This window comes from Misgurnus anguillicaudatus, chromosome 22 (assembly GCF_027580225.2).
Source record: "Misgurnus anguillicaudatus chromosome 22, ASM2758022v2, whole genome shotgun sequence".
Taxonomy (NCBI): domain Eukaryota; kingdom Metazoa; phylum Chordata; class Actinopteri; order Cypriniformes; family Cobitidae; genus Misgurnus; species Misgurnus anguillicaudatus.
In genome coordinates this window covers 16,700,831-16,724,584 of record NC_073358.2, presented here as the reverse complement: position 1 = coordinate 16,724,584, position 23,754 = coordinate 16,700,831, and the positions used below count along the sequence as shown (strand labels likewise).

At 44.0% G+C, this 23,754-nt stretch overlaps 1 protein-coding gene across 1 annotated transcript in view; it reads left to right on the top strand.

Annotated features, from left to right (window-relative positions):
* Nucleotides 1–23,388, top strand: part of adgrv1 (adhesion G protein-coupled receptor V1) — a 1,080,612-nt gene extending 1,057,224 nt beyond the window's left edge. The window contains 2 exon segments of the mRNA XM_073861135.1: nt 21,835–21,997; nt 22,146–23,388. Coding sequence (XP_073717236.1) covers nt 21,835–21,997; nt 22,146–22,264 — 282 coding nt within the window. The 3' untranslated portion in view covers nt 22,265–23,388.
* The last annotated feature ends 366 nt before the right edge of the window (nt 23,389–23,754 follow it).

The following is a 23,754-nucleotide window of genomic DNA, read 5'->3' as shown; positions in this document are numbered from 1 at the left end:
CTGTTGTCGTTGGTCCAGGGTCCCTAGTAACCCCAATAGGGTCTGATTAAACCTCTCGCAACCGCCGTTTCCTTGGGGGTGGTACGACGTTGTATGGGTTTTAGTGCAACCATACAACTGGCATAACTCCCGGATCACTCTGGATTCGAAGTTGGCCCCTTGATCGGAGTGCAGAAATTCTGGGCACCCGAACGTCTGAAAGACGGCTCGCCATAGAGCTGTAGCGGTGGTAGTTGTTGTCTGGTCGAGGGTGGGGACAGCCCAAGCGTATTTGGTGAACAGGTCTGTAATTACCAAGATGTTCTGATATCGATCGGAGGGTCGACCCAGCGTCAGAAAGTCCATGGCCATGATATGGAGGGGAGCTTTGGCATGAATAGGTACCATGGGCGCCCGGGTCTCACCCCTTGTCTTGAACAGCGTGCATCGGGGACACGCTTGGATCAGGGCATGCACCGACGCCTCCATGCCGGGCCAATAGAAATGTCGTCGCAGCAAGGACACAGTCCTCTCCTGGCCTTGGTGTCCCAACCGATCATGATAGGCCGTGATCAATGCGGTCACCTGGTCTTTGGGCACCACGATCTGGCGCATCTCCTCGCCCAGCTTCGGGTCCCTCACCTTCCTGCACAGCACTCCTTCTTGTAACTCCAGCCTGTCCCACTGCCCCAACAGGCATCTCCCTCTATCCGACTGGTTTTCCCTCTCTTCCAGTGTCGGCCGTCGGCCCCGTTCCACCCACTCTCGAACGTAGTTTACCTCTTGATCCTCAGCCTGTCGTTCCTTCCACCGGCGGGGGTCCCATCCCCAGTTCTCAGGCACAGCCTCTCGCTGGCTACCTGGTGCTTCGATCACTCCGACCATCAGATCTCCTTCGGCGCTAGCCGTTTCGGGCCCAACTCGGCCCCTAGGGTCCTCTACCTCAGGGAGCCTCGAGAGTACATCAGCATTCGTGTGTTCTCGTCCAGGACGGTACTGCAATTGGTAGTCGAAATTTGCCAGCTGGGCCACCCACCGCTGTTCCACTGCTCCTAATTTCGCCGTCTGTAAGTGCACCAATGGATTATTGTCGGTAATGACTGTTACCTTTGCACCCCAGAGATAATCTTTAAACTTTTCGCTGAGTGCCCACTTCAGTGCCAACAGTTCCAACTTGAAAGAGCTGTAGTTCGCATCGTTTCTTTCTGCCGGGTGGAGACTCCGACTAGCATAAGCGATGGCTCTTTCGGCCCCGTCTTGCCGTTGGGCCAACACTGCCCCCAATCCCAGGTTGCTGGCGTCTGTATAAAGGACAAAAGGTTTCGAGAAATCAGCATAAGCTAAGATGGGGGCCTGTAGCAATTCCTGTTTTAATCTTCTAAAGGTAACCTCACAGTCTGCACTCCATTCGATCGTGGGCGACCCACGGCCCCGGAAGCGGCTTGTACCAACCAGCAACTGGTTCAAGGGTTTGGCAACCTTGGAGAAATCTTTAATAAAGCGCCTGTAATACCCCACAAAGCCCAAAAAGGACCGTACTTGTCTCACCGTCTTCGGGGCACTCCAATCCCTTACCGCGGAGACCTTTTCCGGGTCTACTGCCACTCCCGCAGCACTGACCACATGGCCCAAAAACTTGACTTAACAGGTGGCACTTTCCGGGCTGCAACTTCAATCCGTATTTTTCCATCGCCTGGAAGACCTCCTCCAGGTGCCGGAGGTGAGACTCGAGATCTGGAGAATAGACAATCACATCATCCAGATACACTAATACTGACTCCATTAACTGACCTCCTAAACACCGCTGCATCAGGCGCTGGAAGGTGGCCGGAGCGTTGCAGAGCCCGAAGGGCATCCGGTCCCACTCGAATAATCCAAATGGGGTTGTAAAAGCAGTCTTCTCCCGGTCTGCCCGAGCCACCTGTACTTGCCAATAGCCACTGGCCAAATCCAAGGTGGAGTACCACGCGGACTGTGTGAGGCCAGCCAGGGAATCTTCAATCCGCAGCAAAGGAAAGGCGTCTTTCTTGGTGACTAGATTGAGCTTACGGTAATCGACAAAGAACCTCCAAGCCCCCGTCTTCTTTTGCACGAGCACAATAGGGGCAGCCCAGGGGCTACTACTCTCCCGGACAATGCCTCGCTCCAGCAAGCCCTGTAGCAGTGCACGCACCTCGGTGTATAAGGTAGGTGGAATAGGTCTGTACCTCTCTCGGCTGGGGCCTGCGTCCCCCGTGGGGATGTGATGCTCCACGACCTGGGTACACCCGTAATCTTCGTCGTGCATTGCGAAGACATGTTGCCATCGTTGGAGCAAGGCCTGGAGTTTCTGGGTTTGTGCCCACTCTAAATTTTCTCCCCGTAAGGACTCACCCCTCATATGGCCCCGTACGCCTCCCTCGGCGTCATTGGGGGGTAGATCTCTCTGTGTCATGGCCACCTCGACAACGGTGGGGCACACCTGACGGAAACTCACGTCTCTCCCTTCCCGTTCCTGACGGGATGTGACTGTTGTCAGCCGGGTCAATTGTTGATGCCGGTGCAGATGCACTGCATATGGGTGTACGTTCCGCACCTTTACGGGGACCCGTCCTCGTCGGACCGCCGCCAGACCTCGTGCCACTTCCACCTGCTGGCAGTCTCCATGGGGCTCTACGAGCACCCATTCCTCGAGGTTAACCACTCGCGGCGGCACTCGCACCCAGACAATCGCCACACTCTCTGCGGGATAGATAATGCAAACCGGCATGCCACTCTACCTACGTCTTCTCTGTCCCTTCGGACCTGGGCCATCTGTACTCGTCGACAGGCGGCCACCACACGTTCCCATTGAGGCCGTTCGGCGGGTGGTATTTTCTGAACGGGCCTTGCCCGAAATAATTCCTCCCAGCATTCTGAAAGGACATTCATCCCCAGGAGGGCTCAATGCATGCCCAAGCAGTGGTCCTGTACAATTATCACTCCCTTCTGGGGAACCACCACGCCGTGAACTTCCAAGTCGGCCAACCGGTAGCCAATGTATGGAATATCTAGGCCATTCGCGCCTTTCAAGGTAAGCCAGGGGGTCTCTGCTCCATGGACTCCTTGCCTTCCAAAGATCTCTTGTGAGAGGCTTTCTGCGAACAAAGTGACTTGTGAGCCCGTATCCACCAGGCACTGAATCTTCTTACCACACACTTTAACTTCTGCTGTTGGGCTAGGCCCGACCATCTGGCTCCTAGAGCCATTTCCTCTTCCAGGGTCTTCTCGAGGGGTCCCGGCCACACGACCCACTGTGGCCGGTCGACCTAAAAACCCCCTTCAGATGCTCTGCGGGGCCCACACTGGCGACTGTAATGGCCTGGTCTTCCACAGCGGTTACAGATTGGCCTCCCCTGATTGTCCCATTCAAAACGGGGCCGGTTAGAGTAGTTCGGACGTCCGGGGGGCTCTCGGCCCCTCTCAGAATACCCTCGTTCTCGGGGTACCGGCCTCGGCTCCTCCCGCGCTCGTCCCTGGCGCAACTCCCCCAGCAGGGTCTTCGACAGCTCAGACATCTGATCCCGGACGTCTTTCAACAGCTTGCACTTCTCGTCGTGCTTCTCCGTCCAGGGAGTTAAGCACAAATTGGAGTCGCTGAGCTACACTAAGGCCCTGCAAATCGGCCAAATATTCTAACTGGGCCCTCCATCCTGCTAGTCGTACCTCTGACTCTGTTCCTCCGTATTTTTGGATCCACGGGCTATTCATAAAAACAGGCATGGCACGGGGTTGGGCTGCAGGCCCCGCGTTGTCGGTCATTGGGCGACCTTGGTTAGTCAACTCGAGGTGGAACCCTGCCGACTACGCCAAAATCTGTCACACCGAGGTGCTGGCTGTCAGTAGGCTAAAGCCACGCCCCTCTTCAACTTCCACCTCGAGGAGGTCCCCAAAGCCAACCCAATGACCAGACAACAACAAGGGCAGGTAAGTATAAAAACAATCTTTTATTTATTCATTAAATATTTAAAATGTTCTTGGGAAATGGGGAGGGGGGAATTAAAACTAATGTCTGTCTCTGCCCTCCAGGTGGGCCACGGACAGGGAACAAGGGGCAACGGAATGTCCAGGACACTGAGGACTCAGGCTCCAACCTGGTCTATACTACCCGTGGCGCGCTCCTTTGTCCTCCTGGAGGCAGAATCAAAAGTGAATGAGTGTTGTGGATTTTTATTTAGGCTGCGTACCTGGGTCTCCCTGGTGTGGGCTCTTCCTCGCACTTTCGCAATGTTTTGTCGGGTCACTCAGTATTTCCTCTTTCTTCTCCACAGGTAACAACTTAGGCACAAAGCACAGTTAATCGGCTTGGAATGGTTCTCACCTCTCTGCTGGACACAGCGTACCGTAAGTACAGGTTTCTTCGATCTCTCCTCAGGTTATTCACTTTCTCTTTTCTTTCCTTCACAGGTATCAACTTGGACACAGAAGCACAGTTAATTGGCTTTGAATGGCTCTCACCTCTCTCCTGGACACAGCGTACCGTAAGTACAGGTTTCTTCGATCTCTCCTCAGGTCATTCACTCTCTCTGTTCTTTCCTTCACAGGTATCCGCTTGGGCGAAACGTCTAATGGAGTAAGTCGTCCCTACGTGGCGTCGGGGGCAAACCCTCTCGACGGCTGTGCGGTGGCAGGGGGGGTGGGATAACTCAACGTCTCACCGGGCCGAGCGCTTCCCTTTCCTCGCTGCCGTCAGACGTTCGAACTCTGGACAGGGGTGCCCCTTTGTAGAGGCCACGGGACGATGAGAATCACTTCACCTCGCTCTCTGCAACAATAAGACTCGCACAGTTTACAGTATTGAATGGTAATAGCCACAAATCGTACTCACAATGCTGCTGCTTCTCCAGCTCTTCGTTGTCGCTCGCACCACCCACCAAATGTCTAGGCGGGAAAGGATCGTCCCAGGGCACCGTGCTACTTTCTGAGATCTGAAACACGCTCCCAACATATGCAGGGTTGAGTCAAGCTAAGGCCAGCAGCCTCTTGGTCTTCCCTTAGCGAAGTGCGTGAAGGCGGGGGTCTGTCAGACATGACATACTGCAATCAACAGCAACCCACAGCAATATACAACACCACGTCAAACTTAAAGGTTTTCACAGCACAAAGACTCACCCACCATGCTCAGTGCACAAAAAGGACTCCCGTCTTCCTTTACTTCACTTCAGTCAGATCTGGCGATGGATAATGCGGCCCAGCTAGTGGTGTCGTCGTTGTGACTGCTTCAGTAAAACGTCCACTCGGCTCACCCACCACGCTATAATAGGGGTAGGGCCATTCTCTTCCTCCTGGAGGAATCTAACATATGGCTAGATCATTACACAAGGCATTTACAACTTGCACTTGGTACTCACAACAATGTCGGTTTCAATCCCCGTTTTCTCTTGGTCTCAATTCACCAAATACTCCGTGTGTTTTTCAACCTTTAAGGTTCGCGATGCCTTCCACAACCATACGGCTTCAGCCTGAGAGAGAGAGAGTTTTAGACAGCCCACAGCAGCGCACCAAATGGCACAACACAGCGCTTCAAACACACACCAAAAAGCTTCCCAAACTGTGAATAAACTTGGCCTTAAGTACTGCCTTGCTTGGCGTATCCTCCAATCGCCAACCGCTGTTCCTAACTAGGCACAGGTGCATTGAATTTGCAGATTTTCCCGCTCGCGGCGCTTACCGGAAGTCCGGTGTTCGTCTTTTCCGGTCCGGGCGAAAACACTTCCGGGCGGAACCAAACTTCCATAATTTTGGTTCCGCCCCAAAGAAAAAAAAAGATCGTCACCTTGCCACATGTACATTTTAAACTAATCATCTGACTGTCCGTTCTTGCAGCACCTCGAACAAGCCTATTTCCTAGTTCACATGGAGGTGTGTCTGTTTTTGGTGTCATTAGTGGCTTTCAGCTATTTTGGTTGCTATAGAATGGATGCTTTTTGGATGAAAACGTTTTTATTTTTGAGAAGGACGTGTTGCAGGAACTTTTTCATCATGTAATTATTCTGCAACATGATCGATGTGGACTCCTAAACTGTGAGTTTTTTTAAGTAAAAACAACACTTTAACTGAAAGCAGGTCTTTTCATGGTTTGGGCTTCAGTCGAGGTGCTTTTCAAGAGGTTAAGTAGTCACACTGTTCCCTTGGAGGGCGGAGACAATAACAAAAGAAATGATAGGCTTATCCAGTATGTTAATACACACAGACAAAGACAACCCCCTACTGCATGCTAGAATCTGTGGAAAAACAAGTCAATTTCAACCTCAAAATGTACGCTTTTAAATATACAAATACGGATATCTCAAACGAGATCTCAACTAACAGATTCAGCAAAAAAACGAAAATGACCAATTTTGAAAAAACAAACTCTTCTTTCTCATTAGTTCGAAAGTTGTGTTGCCGACTGCACAAATGTTCCTCTGGCATTCCAAATAAACGGTTACATGTTATGTTACGGTTACATGAATCTAATTTGGTATCCATTTGGTTGATCGACAGAATCTACATATAATTGATGATTAATTGTTGTGTTCATCCTTTTATAAGGATTCTAAATACCCTTCTTTTGTAGTGATTTCTTGTCTCCATCCTATTTAAGCACTTTTTCTCTCCCTCCTAATGAGGTCAAGCATTTTCTTTTTCTATAAATTCAAAATAATTCTCCAATCGATATGATTGGATCTTCAAATATCTTCAATGTATATGTTTCTCTGATTTGATTATATTATTCTTCTAATAGCATTTCTCTTCTCCCGTTTACACCTTAAGTTATACGTTTTGATGTCTTCATAATAGATCTAGAGGTTTTTTAGTTGATTCATTCAAAATTCCTGTTATAAAACATTTCCTATTTCATTTCCTTAAGTCTATAATTCCATAAGGCTTATATTTTCTTGATTGTAATCTTACTGTACCATTCAGAATTTTTACTGTACCATTCTGAAATATCTATCCTTCCTTTTTTATATTTAGTGTTTTGTTATTTACTTCCATTGACAAAAATTTTCAAATTGTGGCCTACCAGATGTATTTTTAAACTCAGATTTTTTCAAATGACCTTAAGTATTATCAAGATAAGTTGACCTTAAACTTTTTCTCGTAATCCATAAGAATTCTTGTTGAACTTATCACCCCAAACTATGTGGGCTTGAAAATGTTATTGCATTATTGAAATCTGGTTTAGTTTAAATCATAAAGAGCAACTTTGTGAGCATATTTCCTTAACTTTAAATATTCCCCATTTGTATCATTGTTATCTTTGGGATGTTTCCCATAAAATGTCCACCTTAAGTTCTCTGTTCAATGTCTCTATGTTTTCAGTCTTTCTTTCAGAGTCTGTTCCTTTGAAATTATTGCAGATCTTTCACTGGGCCTTGTTTAAGGCAAAAGTCCATCAAGGCAAAAGTCCATCGCCAGGAAGTTTAATTGACTGTAGCATTGCAAATCTTCTGTAGTAATTGGCTTTGTTCTTTAAATGACTGTAGCAATGTAAATCTTCTGTAGTTATCGGTTTCATTCTTTAATTGACTTTAGCAATGCAAATCTTCTGTAGTAATAAGTTTCGTTCTTTTCAATTCAATTTCTTTTGACAATTTCTCTTTTTCACTTCTTCCTCTCGGTGCTCAAAACTTTGCTCTCCATCCGTAGGTATACTTGAATTGCTTTTACTTTAATTTGGTTTTGATGTTTCTTCTTTCATATCATTGGCATTCTTTCTCCTTCTCTCCTTCCTACGAGCTCTGCTACATTGGCTGCTCCTCCCACTTGGACGTTCTGGGGCTGGTCTCATCCTGTCTCCCCCAGTTAGGCCACCTGTGGTCGTGTTTGGCCTCCTCCGACCTCTCGAACCTCAGATAAGCTAGATCATCTCGCACTCATCAAGTCATGTTTTCTCATCTCCTCCTCAACTCCTTTCAGCTTTTTCTGTACACAAATAACTCAATACATAGACAATTAGTTTGTTCATATAACACTTAATTCCAGATGTTTTTACAATACGCATAGGTCTATCGGCGAATATTTCATGCAGTGTTAAAGGTGTACGGTTGTTAGTTTAATTAATACAAGGTAAAACATCAATTCTGTTATGATTAGTATTTTCACACATTTTGTTAAGTATGGCTTTGATGATTATTCCTTTTCTATACCTTTTTATCTACCATCCTTTGTGATTATAGATGATAGTCAAATTTTTCTTCTCTCTTACCCGTCACATCAGTTTTTCCCTTCTTAACTCAAAATCTTTATTCTTTTCATGTATCAAATATTTTTTTTTCATTCCACTTATGTGCCCCATGTACATCTATGATAATAATATTTATGACTGAGATTTTTCACTTCTATACAATCTAAAAAGATCTCCTGACACTCTGAGACCCTTTTTAGCTTCCCCGTCTGTTTGCCCATGCTGGCAAATCAACGGTTCTCCTGTGTGCCTATAACTCAATGACAACCAATCATTTTATCAACTTTTTAACATTAATCAAACAAATTAACTTTCCGCATATTGGAATAGTAGTTCATCCATTCTAAACCTGTATAATATTTTCCCTTATAATTAAATACGTAAATGCAAGTATCTACTTCTTATGCAAATCATAATTCACAGTAAAAATGTTTATCAAATGAAGAAATACTTGTAAGCAAAGTCTGTAATTTTTTGGATCATCAATCTTTTCTTGTCATTAATTGCTCTTAAATCGTGACTAGATAAAATTTAGATTTATTTCCTTAAATCGTATGTTTGTTACAATAATTAGTTATTTCTTTTTTCTATTCTCACAGCTTTTTCTTGTTTACCTTTTATAGTATCCTATGGTGTTTTTTCTATTTATTTCTTTTATCTATTTTATTTTCCTTTCTGCCATAGCTGTTCTATGCCATTTATATTTGCTTTTTAGCTTGGTACCATCATTGGAGTTCTAACTTCCTCTGTAGATACCAAATTCAAACCCCCCCCATTTTCATTATGCATTTCTTCCTGTCAGATTAATAGGAGTCTGATTTGATTTCAGAAAAGGTAGTCACACCTAACAACATAAGTTCTTGATCAGCCTTTAAATTTGTCTAGCTGATTTTCACCTAAAGATTGTATGTGTCCCTACAGTTATAAGGTCCTATAGCCAAACATTGAACGGCTGTTTACTCTTTCCCCTCTTTCACTCAAAGGCTCGTATGAAAATGAAAAAGTTTAGTGTCCAGTGAAGTGTTGTCCAGTTTCTCTTGCCTCCAAGAACATTATTGTCTTTGTGGATCTTTCTGGACTCCACTCAGTCTTTTTTCTGAACATGTTTCAGAACATTGTGCAGTGCCCCCATCACTGCTTGAGATAAGTTATAGTCCCATTCCTGTAGGATGTGTTCTCAGTCCAGTTTATGAGTTACTCCTCTCTTTGCAACTCCAACACTTTGATGTCACACAGTTTTTGCCATTGTCTTTTCATCGTCAGCTTTTATTCACTTTCTTGAATGTCAAAGGATCAGAATGATCAGCCCACAAGGTTTTAGCTTGACCCATGCAAAATATTGCCTTTTGATTTAAAATAGAATTTATTTTGTGACCACCTTCAATCATCAGATGAAGACTCCTCTTCATTTTGTAATAATTTATCTTTGTATAATTTATCTGTGTCATTCACCTTTTAATAATTTTCCTGTCCTTTTTATTTTTCTCTTTATTTCCACCTTTAATAACTTGGTCTCTACTTTTTTCTCTAATTTGTTGTTTTTTCTTTTCAAGGCTTTACTTCTGTCTTCCTGCTAGATTTAGCTTAATCCCCCAATTCCCTCGAGCTATGGGAGTTGACCTTCCCCCTCCCTTTCTCTCTCTCTCTCTCTTTCTCTCCTTCTCCCTTTGAGCATTTCTTTGTCTGTTAATTATCTCCTCTTATCTTTCATTAGTTTATATTTTTATTTAATTGTATTTCTCCTCACACAATGCCACATCAAATGTTTCCTCATTTGAACTAATTTCCAATTATTTTATTTTCTAATTCTCCACACAACAATTGTTTAATCCTTATTTTTCCATTAATGTGACTGCCATAATCTTTTCTTTGCAATATAACACACCTTATATTTTGTAATTATTTCTCATTTAACCACTTCACAAACTTATTGTTTTTATTTATCTAATTTATATATTCCCCAAATTGTTACTTAGATTTCCAATGTGTCTTTAAAATAAAATTTCCTTTATAATATTTTGTAGTGTTTTGTCAAATAGAATCAAATACCATCACCAACATCTGTCCTTTTTTGGACAAGCAATCTTTTCCTATTGAGCACAATTTTTTTATTTTAATCAATCATTTAAACGAATTATTTAATTTCTAGAATTAGCTGTATACTTCACTGTAATAACTAATATTTTTGGCTACAATACCTCAGAACCACAATGTCTTCAAATCTAATCTTTAATACCCAGCATTTATAACTGTCTCTTATTCATACTCTTACTCATATTTTCAAACTTTATCTCCTTTTTTATAGTTTTAAACAATCTTCACTCCTGTAACACAACACCTCTCTGTGCTCTCTACAGAGCAACAGAAGAAAGACACACCCACTGCTCACTCAGCCCCCACTCTTTCCATCTCAGACATTCACACACAGACACATTGCATTCTCACACAAATAAAATAAAACAACTCTATCTAGACTACCTGGCCAAGTTCATCTTTCCACTACACTTCAGTCAACGTGGAAAAGATTCACTTACACAATTTACCAATCCGACATGACAAACAAAACAAAAACAATATCTCTCATCAGCCCGGGCCTTCCAAAACAACAAGACAAATAACACATAGACCGTACCTGACCTGCAGGACTTAATAACTCTTTTCTCCGAACCCCAACGTGTCTGCCCCGACACGGTAACACTCAGGTTCGCGAAACTTCTTAGGCATTTTCTCAACTTAACATTAAATCTTTATCCTAGCCACTCAACGACAAAAATAAAACTCATTCACACCATAAACCATCATTTGTCCAAGCACACATTCCTTTTGAAAATGAAACCCTTTATTCTTATCATTTAATCTAGTGATCTTTTAATTTCCCCTTTTATTCTTAAATTTGGACGAGCATTTGTGATTTGACCAGCATTTGTGATTTGACCACCCCGAGCCATCTCAGGTGAACAATACAATCTTTAAACAAGCAAAACTGCTCATCTCTGTAGGTGGCCACCTGATTGCATTGTCCATTGAGAAAGCCAGCTGTGGTCTCAGGTTCTGTGCTCCTTTTGATGTCCAATCTGGTGTCAATTGTTTTTACCAAACCTTACATTTCAAATGTATGTTTGATAACTTATAAACCAAATTGTTAACCCAACAATTTTTCAGTAATAACCCATTAGCATTTATTTATTTATTTTTTAGGGCTCATTCTTCCACACTCTAACACAGTAGTCATCCCCCATACCCTCAAAGGACAGCACTTACACCCCCCTTAACAGCCCACAGAGAGACTGCCTAAGGGAAACTTTCTCCGTGCCTGCCAAATTCACGTTCACATTTCTTTCACTAACAAACAAAATTCTGCAGCTGCATACATACACACTCAAACACAAATTATTTAATAATTTACACAATCGTCAGTGCACTTCCCCGACGTGACGACTTTTGCGTGTCCTTTTTTGTTTACATTAACCAATTAAACAATCATTACTACACTTCCATCAACGTAATGATTTAAAATTTTAACTTCAAATTAAACCAAATTAAACGTTATACACTTCCTCGACAAACGTAGCATATGCAACCTTGCATACAAACTCTTACGCGTTCCCTTAACTTAAATCTGTTTCAATTCACCATGATCATCAAAGCCAAAGTAAATAACACAGATTCATGCATGCATGCCTTAATTAGATTGTACCCTTGAAATCAAAACCCAGTTCACATGTATGGTTCTTAAATTTAGAAGAGCTTAAATTTCTCACCACGTTGAGCAAAGTCTGGCCAACAACACAAACCTAATAAATAAGCAAAAAGTGCTTACCTTCTGGCCATATGCTGTTTGTGTTGCTCGTCAGGTTCGCCCAGGCGGTGTGACTGTCCAGCTCTTTTCTATCCCGGGTTTCGGCACCAAATGTTGTGGTTTTCCTTTTCCTCAAATGAAACAATCTTCAGTCTTAGGTTCTGATTTCAAGAGATAGACTTTTATTTTCCGGACAAAATAATAAGCCGAGGCCGCCCAAAGATTTCCTCCCAAACCCAGTCTGCCGGCCTGGGAGGAAATCTCCAAAACAGTCTGAAGTCCGTGAGCCCCGGCTTGGTAAATATATATATGGTCTTTGTTCCCTCCCTCATGCTTAAAACAATATGTTTCTGTTCAGGCTTGTAACTTGAAGAATCACATGACAGTCCCCAGACCCGTGGCTCCTTCCCATGACCTATTTGACCCTGGGCTATTCCCTTTGTGCCTGTCCAGATGGCTCTTTAAACTTCCTTGAAACCTGAATACACCCAGCTGGTCCAGATGGTTCTTTAGACTACTGCTTAGTTGGATTATATTAGTAAACTCATAATGCACATATTTGGATTAAAATAAACTACTTCAGTTAAAGGGACACTTCACCGATTTGCATTAAGCTTTGTATCATTAGACCCAGTCATGCTTTTGAATGGTCGAGCATCATTCCCTCAGTTTCCCCTGAGACTGGTGAAATACAGATTTCGGTGTTGTACTTTCTTTTTTCAATGATGTAAAAATGGTCATTTTGCGTCATTGAAAGAAGGAAGTGCTATATCTTTGTCGAGGGTGAAAGACTACAAACACTCATTCCTCATTTTTCAAAGTGGGGGCTATGGGTGGGACCCATTCACTCTAGAGACCTATTACAGATCAGTGGGAGGGACTTACGAAAATACACGAACATACCCGAAAAGAAACAATCAGCCGACATCTTTATGTTAAGCTAAGCTAACAGACTATGTGGAGCGAGCCAGAATTCATGTTATAATAATAGCAGAAGGTAATCAGTATGATATGGAAGAGGGTGATTTTGCAAGCGTGATACTCTAATCCGCTGTTTGTGGCTACTTTATGAGCCACAATACAGCGAAGAGCTGAGGCAGATTCAATTTAATTCACTTTTATTTATATAGCGCTTTTCGCAATTGGTAATTGTTTCAAAGCAGCTTTACATTAATAAAAGCAAGGAAAAACACAGAAAAATTGACAGACAATATAAGTACCAAAATACAGCAGCTTTGAATAAACTTTATAAGCGAGCGTATTAATAATGTATTGTATACAAGAGGGTGCTTGTTAAGCTAATGTCGGCTGACTCCCCGGGGTTGAAAACCCCCCTAGGACAGTGGTCTTATCTTTTTTTTCATGAGAGCCACATTGATAGGTCAGGGTCAATAGGAGAGCCGCCTTTACTGCAAAGAATCAAAAGTTACATCCAGTCATAAATAGCATGTCTGCTTATCAATCTGTCAATCTGTTGCAATGCAATAAATACAAGGGCAAATCATTCTTTATCATTTACCAGTCAAATATGCAACTGAGACAATATGATTTCCCTTAATGACAAAAACAGGATTTTAATGCTAAGCATTCTTATAATATGCAGTCCTCCCCAAACCACCAGTGGGCCACCTTTCTCGTAATTTCATGCGGCCCTGCACAGAATGGTAGGCATGTGACATTACTGTGCCGCGAGAGAAATTCAAAAAGCATAACAAGCAGTCTCAAGGTATTTTGATATCATATGACAATCGCTCTGTGCAAGTGCTGCATGCAAATGAACACGCTTATCGACGTGCATCTCGATCTTATAGGTATAGTTTTTAACAAAGTTAGCATCCAGAGCAGAAAGGACAGAAAAAGCGCATGCCTGCAGGATCATATCACTGTATTATTTACTGCCATGCGAGCCACAAATGAAAGCTTGCTGAGCCGCGCAATGAAGAACACTGCCATAGGAGAAAAACCTCCCAACTTTTTTTAGCCGGGGAGTAACAAAAAGTCCTAGGAAGGAAAAAAACCTGGGATGTATGTATATATATATATATATATATATATATATATATATATGTATTAGAGGTGTAACAATATTACAAGCTGAACCGACCGATCGCGATACATCACCCATGATACGAATCGCGGAACTCTTGTGGCGTGCCGCAGTATTCTCACGCCTCCTGCTGCCCATTGTTGAGGTTAATGTCACTTATCTCTGACTAACTAATGTATTAATTTAAACAAAAATGTATTTGCATAAATATGATTAAATTGTTTTAGTAACGACTGATAAGAGCTTTTTAAATGCTGTTCTATATATTATATATTTCAAAGTTACTGTTTTCCAAGTGCATACATGTCACTTGACTTGGGAGTGAGCGCAGGTCGCAGGGTGGCTGCTCTCCCTGAGATTGCAGGTTCTCCGGACACATGTAAGTCTCTTGTGTGAGAACATTTTGGTTTTCCAATGGAGTACAATGGACACCAATTGAATTTGTGTCGTAGACAAAGCACACACAATCTGTCGTAACTGTGTATGTGTGTGTGTGTGTGTGTGTGTGCGTGTGTGTGTGTGTGTGTGCGCGTGTGCTTGCGTGTGTGCGTGTCAGATCGGGTTAACCGAAGTGTAATGGAAGAGCGCGAGATCATTCTCCAAAACAAAAGTAAAAATGTAACAAGACGTCGTCTGTCTGAGGTAAAAACACGGGGTTTTGTTGCCATTTTAATCGCAACAGTGATTTGATTTGTTTATATTTGCCTGTTCAGCACAACGTTTGCGTGTTTTATCGCCTCCGATGTCACTGCGACAAAAAAATAATTAATTTATCTGTTTCATGATGTTAAACATGTAAAGTGATGCACGGTCTCTGTTCATCTGTTCTCTTCTTCACACATAAATTAACTGTCCTGCATTACTACAGTTAAAGTTTGATTTTAAGTTTGTTTGCCAAAGTTAATAAATAAAAAGTCAAGTTATTATGTTATTATTAAGTTAAGTTAATCTATTGTTCCTTAGCATTGCTGGTAAAATCGGAATCGTACCGAACCGTAGCTCCAAAACCGTGAACTGTTCCATGGTGTATCGTTACACCCCTAATATATATATATATATATATGGACTGTGTTGACCTCCACGGCAGCCGGAACTGGGTCTGTTTGTCTCAGTGTCCTCGGGGACGAGACAATCGTATTAGTGTAGGGGCCGTTCACATGTAATGCAAGTGTCACACAGTGTTGTGTTTTAATAAATGCTCGGTGCCAGACAGGCTAGCTATTGCGGCATTAGTATATTACCCAGACGAGTTTTGTGAATGCTTTGTTCCGTACAGGCTAACTATTGCCAGATAAGTAAATGTACTAGACAAATTATGTGAATGCTTTGTTAAAGAAAAAAGTCTTACGTTTAGATATAAAGTGATCGACTGTGATGGAGGAACAGAAAGCAGAGAAGCCCTGTAGAGGAGGCTGCAGCCTTGGCTTCTGCTGCATCGAGGATCCTAGACTGGCGCGAGCTTGGATGGACTAGTAGTGTCTGTACTCTCGCTGTGTGCCTTCTGTACGAAATTTCTGCATCAGATCAGGATATGGACGTTTGTGTGGTGAATGGTCCCAAGGAAGACAGGTACTTTGCGTACGGGCGTGTTTGTTTCACAGACGCAGTTCGAGCAGAGGCCCGTCTCTTGAGTAAACATATTGTGCGGTGGATGGGTTTGTGTGCAGAGTCTGCCATTTTCTTCTTTGGGATTATTTACAAGTTTGGCCAAGCACTCTCAAAAATAAATAAGAAACTGAGTGAAACCTGCTCCTACGACACAGTTAGTTTGTGTGGTGAACCAACCACCCAAGCTTTGTACTGTATATGGACAGCGGCATCCTGGATACATATTTTAGAATCCTAAACTGGAAGCGACAGCCAAAGCCTGCAGGGATAAACATTTATGTACAAGCATACAGCTGAGCGGTGTTTTGGATTAGGGGCTTGCAGAGCTGTGCATTTTGGTGCAATGGGGGAATTGTAGTTCCCTTTCGAAGCTTCTGCTGAGGCAGAACGGCGACTGCACTCGTGGGGGTCGCAGATGGATCTCACCGAGGAGTTGGAGTCGGTTTCTCTCCCCTCCTCGGTGGTGTCACTTCCCCTCTCCGGTAGACCAGGAGCTGTTCCTCTTGCCCCAGAAGGTAGTCCAATGCTCTCTCTGTCCTCTGAGGACGCGGATGTGTTAAGTGTTGATGCAGGAGATATCGGAGAATTTGACTACCCACCCACGGTCTCCCCCGCGTACGATGAGCTGGTGGAGGCGGTGACTCTTGCTGTGACTCAGCTCGGCATGGACTGGCCGGCTGAGCAGGAGTGCGCTCGTCCTCAGAGCCGTCTGGATGAGCATTATCTGAAGCAACCGGCACAGCCTATTAAACGGCGCCTCCCCTTCTTCTCCGATCTCCACGGTGAGCTGTCTAGGTCTTGGAGTCATCCCTATTCAGCCCGTACATTTCCCCCTCAATCCAATATGTATTCTAACATATCGGGGGGAAAGGATCACGGGTATGGATCGTTACCTCAAGTGGAAATGACTCTGGCGAGTTACCTGTCTCCTCCATCGGCTTCTTCTCTGAAAGCACCCTCATTGCCAAATAAACCATCCCGCATCACGTCCGTGCTGGTTGGTAAAGCCTTTACATCGGCAAGCCAGGCGGGCGCTTGTCTGCACACCATCGGGCTGTTGCAGGCATCCCAGGCTGAGTCATTACAACAGCTGGCTAAAGATATGGAGTCGAACCCAGACGTGGTCAGTTCGCTGCGTCTGGCGACGGATGTCTCCCTCCGAGCAACCCGCAAAGCGGCAAAGTCGGTCGGGCGTGCTATGGCTGCACTGGTGGCAGTGGAGAGGCATCTTTGGCTAAATTTGTCCAACATTAAATCAGCGGATAAGGTGTTTCTCATGGACGCCCCGATTGCTCCCTCGGGTCTCTTCGGCAACGCTGTAAATTCTGTGGTCGAGAGATTCCAGGAAACGCAGAGACAGGCTGCGGCTTTCAGAAGATATCTCCCTCGTCGAGATCGCTATGAACCTGCTGGACGTGCACTGCCCAAACCATCCTGTAGTTACTCATACAGAGATCGTCAGAAACAGAGTGTGGCGTCTCGTGTTCCCCCTCAGAGCACAGGGGGGACCGGACATCGCTCTCAGTCACGGAAATCCGAACCGAGGTCGGATCTGAGACACGTCATCCAAGCGAGGAAGGCTTTGGCGAAAAAGAGATCCTAGTATCAGACGTAGCAGGGGCTCCCCCTGCCGAGGCAGAGTGGTATGCACCTCAGTTTATGGTGCCCGCTGTGTCTCGGTACCCTGCGTATCATGACGCCAGCTCTACCTTACATAGCGCGGCAGGGCAGAGCGGTCTTCATCTCACAAAGTTCACAAAGCACACAAAGCACACCAGAGACCAGTCTCGAGCGACTGGTTCCCTTGGTAAATTACATTGCGGCATGGAAAAAGCTCCCCAATGTATCAAAATGGGTAATACGCACAATTGAGCATGGGTATGCCATTCAGTTTCAATGTCACCCACCTCGGTTTTCCGGTGTTCTGCCCACAGCGGTGCGACCCGAGCAAGAAGTAAACTCACTCTTGTGCAAGGGGGCTGTAGAGATTATTCCTCCACACGAGAGAGACACGGGGTTCTACAGCAACTATTTTATTGTCCCGAAAAAGGACGGCGGTTTACGTCCCATTCTGGATCTCAGAGAATTAAACCGCTCAGTTATGCGGTTAAAATTCAAAATGTTGACACTAAAGCACATTGTCCCACAAATAACGTCGGGCGACTGGTTTGTCACCATAGACCTCAAGGATGCGTATTTCCACATTTCCATCCTTCCCCAACACAGGAAATTCCTGAGGTTTGCGTATCAGGGGACAGCATACCAATATCGGGTCCTTCCTTTCGGCCTGGCATTATCACCCCGCACATTCACGAAATGTGTGGATGCAGCTCTAACCCCTCTGCGCATGAAAGGCATTCGCATATTGAATTATATAGACGATTGGCTCGTTCTGGCGGAGTCAGAACAGATGGCGGTTCAGCATCGAGATGTTGTTCTTGCAAATATGAGAGATCTGGGGTTGCGGCTGAATACCAAAAAGAGTGTGCTTTCTCCTGTTCAGAGAACCACTTATTTGGGTGTGAATTGGGATGCCACGACGATGCAGGCGCAGCTTTCGCCTGCACGTATCAATGCCATTGTAACAGCCGCGAGAGCGTTGAAGCTGGGTCAGCTACGCACGGTGAAGCAGTTTCAGAGATTGCTAGGTCTTATGGCAGCCGCGTCCAGCGTTATTCCCGTGGGTCTGCTGCACATGAGACCTCTACAGGCTAAAGACCAAGGGTTTTTCCCCCAAGAGGAACCCCTTTCATTTGATCCAAGTCACGCACCGTTGTCTGCGTGCTCTGGTAATGTGGAAAAAGCCAGTGTTTTTGTCCCAAGGTCCTGTGCTGGGAGCGCGTTGTCGGCGTGTGACGCTGACAACAGACGCGTCTCTCACAGGTTGGGGTGCGATTATGGAGGGCCGTCAGGGTCAAAATCACTGGAAACCGCATCATCGTCTATGGCACATAAATTGCCTGGAAATGATGGCGGTATGGTTTGGACTCAGGCATTTCCTTTCAGACCTGAGGGGCCATCATGTTCTTGTCCGGACAGACAACACATCTGTGGTCTCTTACATAAATCACCAAGGAGGTCTACAGTCGCGGAAACTTTACAAACTGGCGCGACAGATTCTACTTTGGTCACAGGACAAACTGTGCTCGCTAAGGGCAGTCTATATACCAGGCCACCTGAATGTGGCAGATGCCCTGTCGAGACATCAGATATCCCTGGGGGAGTGGAGACTTCATCCAGATGTGGTGAACCACATCTGGACTGTATTTGGACGCGCAGACGTAGATCTGTTTGCATCCCAGGACACCACACATTGTCCCCTGTGGTTCTCCCTGAGGCATCCGGCTCCACTGGGTCTGGATGCCATGGTGCAGACGTGGCCGAGGCTACGTCTGTATGCCTTCCCCCCGGTCACGTTGATCCCAGGAGTTTTGGAGAGAGTTCGCCAGGACAGTGTTCAGCTCTTGTTAGTAGCCCCCTTCTGGCCAGCCCGAGTATGGTTTTCGGACCTCATGTCCCTTCTGGAAAGCCCCCCGTGGGAGATTCCTATCAGGAAGGACCTTCTGTCTCAGGTAGGGGGTGCAGTCTTCCACCCCCGCCCAGAGATGTGAAAACTGTGGGTCTGGCCGCTGAGGGGGCCAGGCTCATAGACTCGGGTCTCCCAGCTGAGGTTGTGGAGACCATTCTTAACTCCAGAGCTCCCTCCACAAGGAAACTTTATTCCCTTAAGTGGAAAGCTTTCACTTCTTGGTGCTCGGCTCGTCTGACAGACCCAGTCAACTGCCCCGTTGATGCGGTGCTGAGGTTTCTGCAGGAGCGTTTCTCTGATGGATTAACTCCTTCCACCCTTAAGGTTTATGTGGCAGCGGTTTCTGCCTACCATACTCCTGTGGAAGGCTCATAAGTGGGTAGACACCCATTAGTGGCTCGCTTTCTTCGTGGGACTCATAGGTTGCGACCTGTTAGTCGCTCCAGGGTGCCCACTTGGGACCTAGCGGTCGTGCTGGAAGGGCTCTCGTTGGCTCCGTTCGAGCCACTTGAGACTTCGCCAGATAGGTTTCTGGCCTTTAAGACTGTGTTCCTTCTGGCTATTACCTCTTTAAAGCGAGTGGGGGACCTTCAGGCCCTGTCGGTATCCCCGACATGTCTTGAGTTTGCACCAGGGATGTGCCGAGGCCCATTGTTTTGCAGGCCCTTTGTCCTCCCCCATTCAGGAGTGCGGACCAGGAAAAGCTGAATTTGGTGTGTCCTGTGCGAGCACTGGATACATATGTTCACAGGACTGCTCAGTGGAGGAAGTCCGAGCAGCTATTTGTGTGCTTTGGTTCACCCAGAAAAGGTTTACCGGTGACCAAGCAGACTCTGAGCAGATGGATAGTGGATGCTATCTCACTGGCTTATGAACATCAGGGTATACCCTCACCCGTCGCTGTGAGGGCCCACTCTACTCGGAGTATGGCCGCCTCTAAGGCCTTAGGGTCAGGCGCTTCACTCCAGGACGTATGTGATGCGGCCGGTTGGTCTTCGCTGCTCACCTTCGTCAGATTTTATAATCTAGACCTGGACTCCTCTTTAGGGTCCCAGGTTCTTTTGCCTTGACTGTGTTCAGTTATACACGCTGCAGGCATTTGGTAGTATGGAAGCATGGGCATCTCGTTCCCCAAAGCGTTGCTATGGCGACGCAGCTCGAGTTCCTCGAAAGGGAACGTCTCAGGTTACATATGTAACCCTGGTTCCCTGAGAAGGGAATGAGACGCTGCGTCTCCATGCCATACTCCCTGCATCCCTGCAGGCACTTGCTTCGGCACTTGGTAGCGAGTGTGTTTGTGCAGGATGCCTTCTTATACCCCTGGTCCGCACGGCATCACGGTCAGTATACAATTATCTCATCATTGTTTATGTTTTACACATGCTTCAGATTAGTCACGCCGAGGCATTCCCCAAAGCGTTGCTATGGCGACGCAGCGTCTCGTTCCCTTCTCAGGGAACTAGGGTTACATATGTAACCTGAGACGTTTTCCATACAAATGCTCCCTAAAATCATGTTGTCTTTTCTCAAATTCTACATTTATGTTACATTTCCATTATAAATTTTACCTACTTTCAATAAAGACTGATGTTTCTACTGGTGAAATGTCCCTTTAAAACAATCCTCTGCATTGTATCATGCATTCTTTGCTTTTTGTGATGCCTCTTTTTTTAGCAATAATTGCAGCCATTTTAAGCTCAAAGTAAATGTAGGACATGATTTTTTTATGCCTTTAGTAATGGTGCAAATACCCGTCAAAACACACTTTTAAACATTAGTAAATCATGTTGCGTGAATCATTAATATAATCTCCCCAAAAATTTGAAAGGGAAACTCATTAAAATTCATATTAAATAAGGTGCATCGCAAAAATAACCAGACCATACATTTTCAGCACTAATTGTCCACTTCGCATTTTCAGTAAATCCAAAATGATGGTTTGCGCTGGCGCAAGCTGTTAGTAAATCTGGCCCATAGTGTTATAAGCACTATGTTTTGAGCTGCCTCATGCCAGGAAATTCAATACAACTTGCTGAAAAGGTTAAGCCTACATGCACGAGAGGCAGGCTTTTACTGAAGCAGTAAGCTCTTTTTACACTTGCATGCCCCGTTTGCATCAATGGTAATATATCATGTGTTTGTGGTTGTGCATAGTGTGGATGAAAATCTTTTCTGAAACACCAGTTTGAGAGGGTCTTTTTATTAAAATGAAAATGCAACAATGTACAATGGGTTTCCAGATGTATTCTCAGATGATTTACATTTATCTGCTTAAGATCAATTGGTTTATGTTCAACTAATATGCATAAATCGATATCTTGTACAGTAAGGTCCCCAGCATTACCTAAATGTATTGTTATTTAAAATTAACAGTATATGCATGTGAACTTTTAATCACCCTTCAGAGCTATCTTTAAACCTATGAAACTCCAAGCTCTTCTAACCTCTAAATTACCCCTGTACCAGATACTCCCATGAATTAACTGTGATTTTGGTTAGGGTGTGTTAACAAGATCTACCATACACAATCAACCAATTGCAGAAAATGGAAGGGGAAGCTTGGTTGTTGTTTAGGAGACATAATAAAAACAATCATTATTTTTGCATTCCTGTTTGATCCCACTAATGGTGCAAAAATGACACATTATACCTTAAACATGTCCCTCTGTATGTGTATGCAGGTCTCTGCAGACTGGGAGAGAGCATCTTTAAGACCCAGCAGTGTTTTTAAGCACTCGACTCAGGATGAGACCAACATCACAGAAGGGGGCTTCATTAACAGTAATTTAGTACAAGACGAAGAATCACAAGACTTTGATGACCTAATATTTGCCTTAAAAACTAGTAAGTTTGATTTTTAAGTAAAAAATATTATTTTTAGATGATTAACTATTACAAATATAAGCTTTCTTCGTCAGTGCTAGTTTCACTTGTTGTAAGGGACCACATTTTGGGATGTATTGTAAGTTTTTCCTCCCGGTTATACACCCAGGTTCTGGTCTCAATGTGAGTGACAGTGAGTCAGCCCATGGCAGTCAAGATGGAGGGAGTATGGCTAACTCTCAGATCGTAGAACTGCGTCGAATTCCTATTGCAGACACACATCTCTAACCTCACAGTTTTTTGTACTGAAAATTGTAAAATAAAATAGTTGTTTTTACTGTTTCTGCCTTTGCACTCAATCTTAATTTTTACATATTTGTCTTTTTATATATGGGAAATGTTTTTTTTATGTATACATATGTGAATACTAATTTAATTTGTAAAGGTTTTAACACTGTTTTAAATGAAAATATTGTGCAGCCAGCAGGCTCTATAATTCTGCTGCTCAATTTGTGTAACACTAATAATACATTTTTTGAAACACTGTTTTATCTAGTTGATCTTTATTGCACAACTATATAATAAACAATGTAAATAATAACACAATAGCCACCTGTCCAGGGTGTTTTCCTATCTTGGCCTAAGAAAGCAGAGATAGGCTCCAGCCCTGCTTTGACACCAGTAGGGATGAGGTGCATAGATAATGGATGGTTAAAAAAAGTGTAGTAGAACTTAATCAGGTTGACACTAAAACATGTTTTGTGTGTGTTCGCACATACCCTTTCCACTACACTGTTAACCCAAATATTGTCTTTACTTAACCCCTTAACTGGCACAAATCTCTTTTGAGTGTGGGGGTGAAAATGTGATGTACACCTTCAAATGAATCCTCATAAACTCAGATTTTCCTGTATATGTTATTGTTCCTTGGGGGTAAAAATGACCCCAGAAATTAAAAGAGTGAATACAAAAATAAATACTTTTTTGTTTGTTTAATATAGACATTAATGCTGTGTTTTAGGAAATATGATGTACTTTTGTACCTGTTTACCACTCAATTTCTCAACTATGCCATTAGCTTGCCTGTAAAATCTAGATTTTTTATGAAAAATTCACATAAATTATGATCTAAATTTGATTTAAATTGTTTTTAGAAAACGATCTAGATGTTATGTGTTGAATTCGGCCATTTGGTGTTTAGAAAAATAAATAAATAAAAGAATTACAGTTTAGGACATAAATCATTTTGACCAGCAGATGCCCATAGAGACCTATTCATTTTACTGGATGTGGCCAACTGCTCAAATTACTAGTTTAGTGATACTTTTGTGAATTTATGTTTATATAAACATTAGAAATGACATTAAAAATAAATATTATTTCAAATAGTAGAATTTTTGTAGTTTTTGATGGATTTTGAAATGTCTGTTGTTGTTGTTGTTTTTTTTGACAAATTAAAATAAAAATTTTGCTGCAAGCAGCGATGGTTGGCTCTCGCACGTCTTTTTATCGTTTTATGGTGCCTCCCAGAAAACGATGCATGGTGGGCACGTGCATCAAATGGGTAAATATCAGTGGACTATTTCATGTTGTTACTGACCCATTGGGGTAGGTAAAACAAACCCCACATTTTAGACAAACAGGCCCTAGTGAGCGACTTAAGAGACACGCTTTTGTCTGACCTTTTTGTCCACACTTAACAGCTGACAACTGTGATGTGTGTGCCAAATTTTAAGTTAATCTAAGCATTGCAAGAGCCCAAAATATGGCTGAAATAA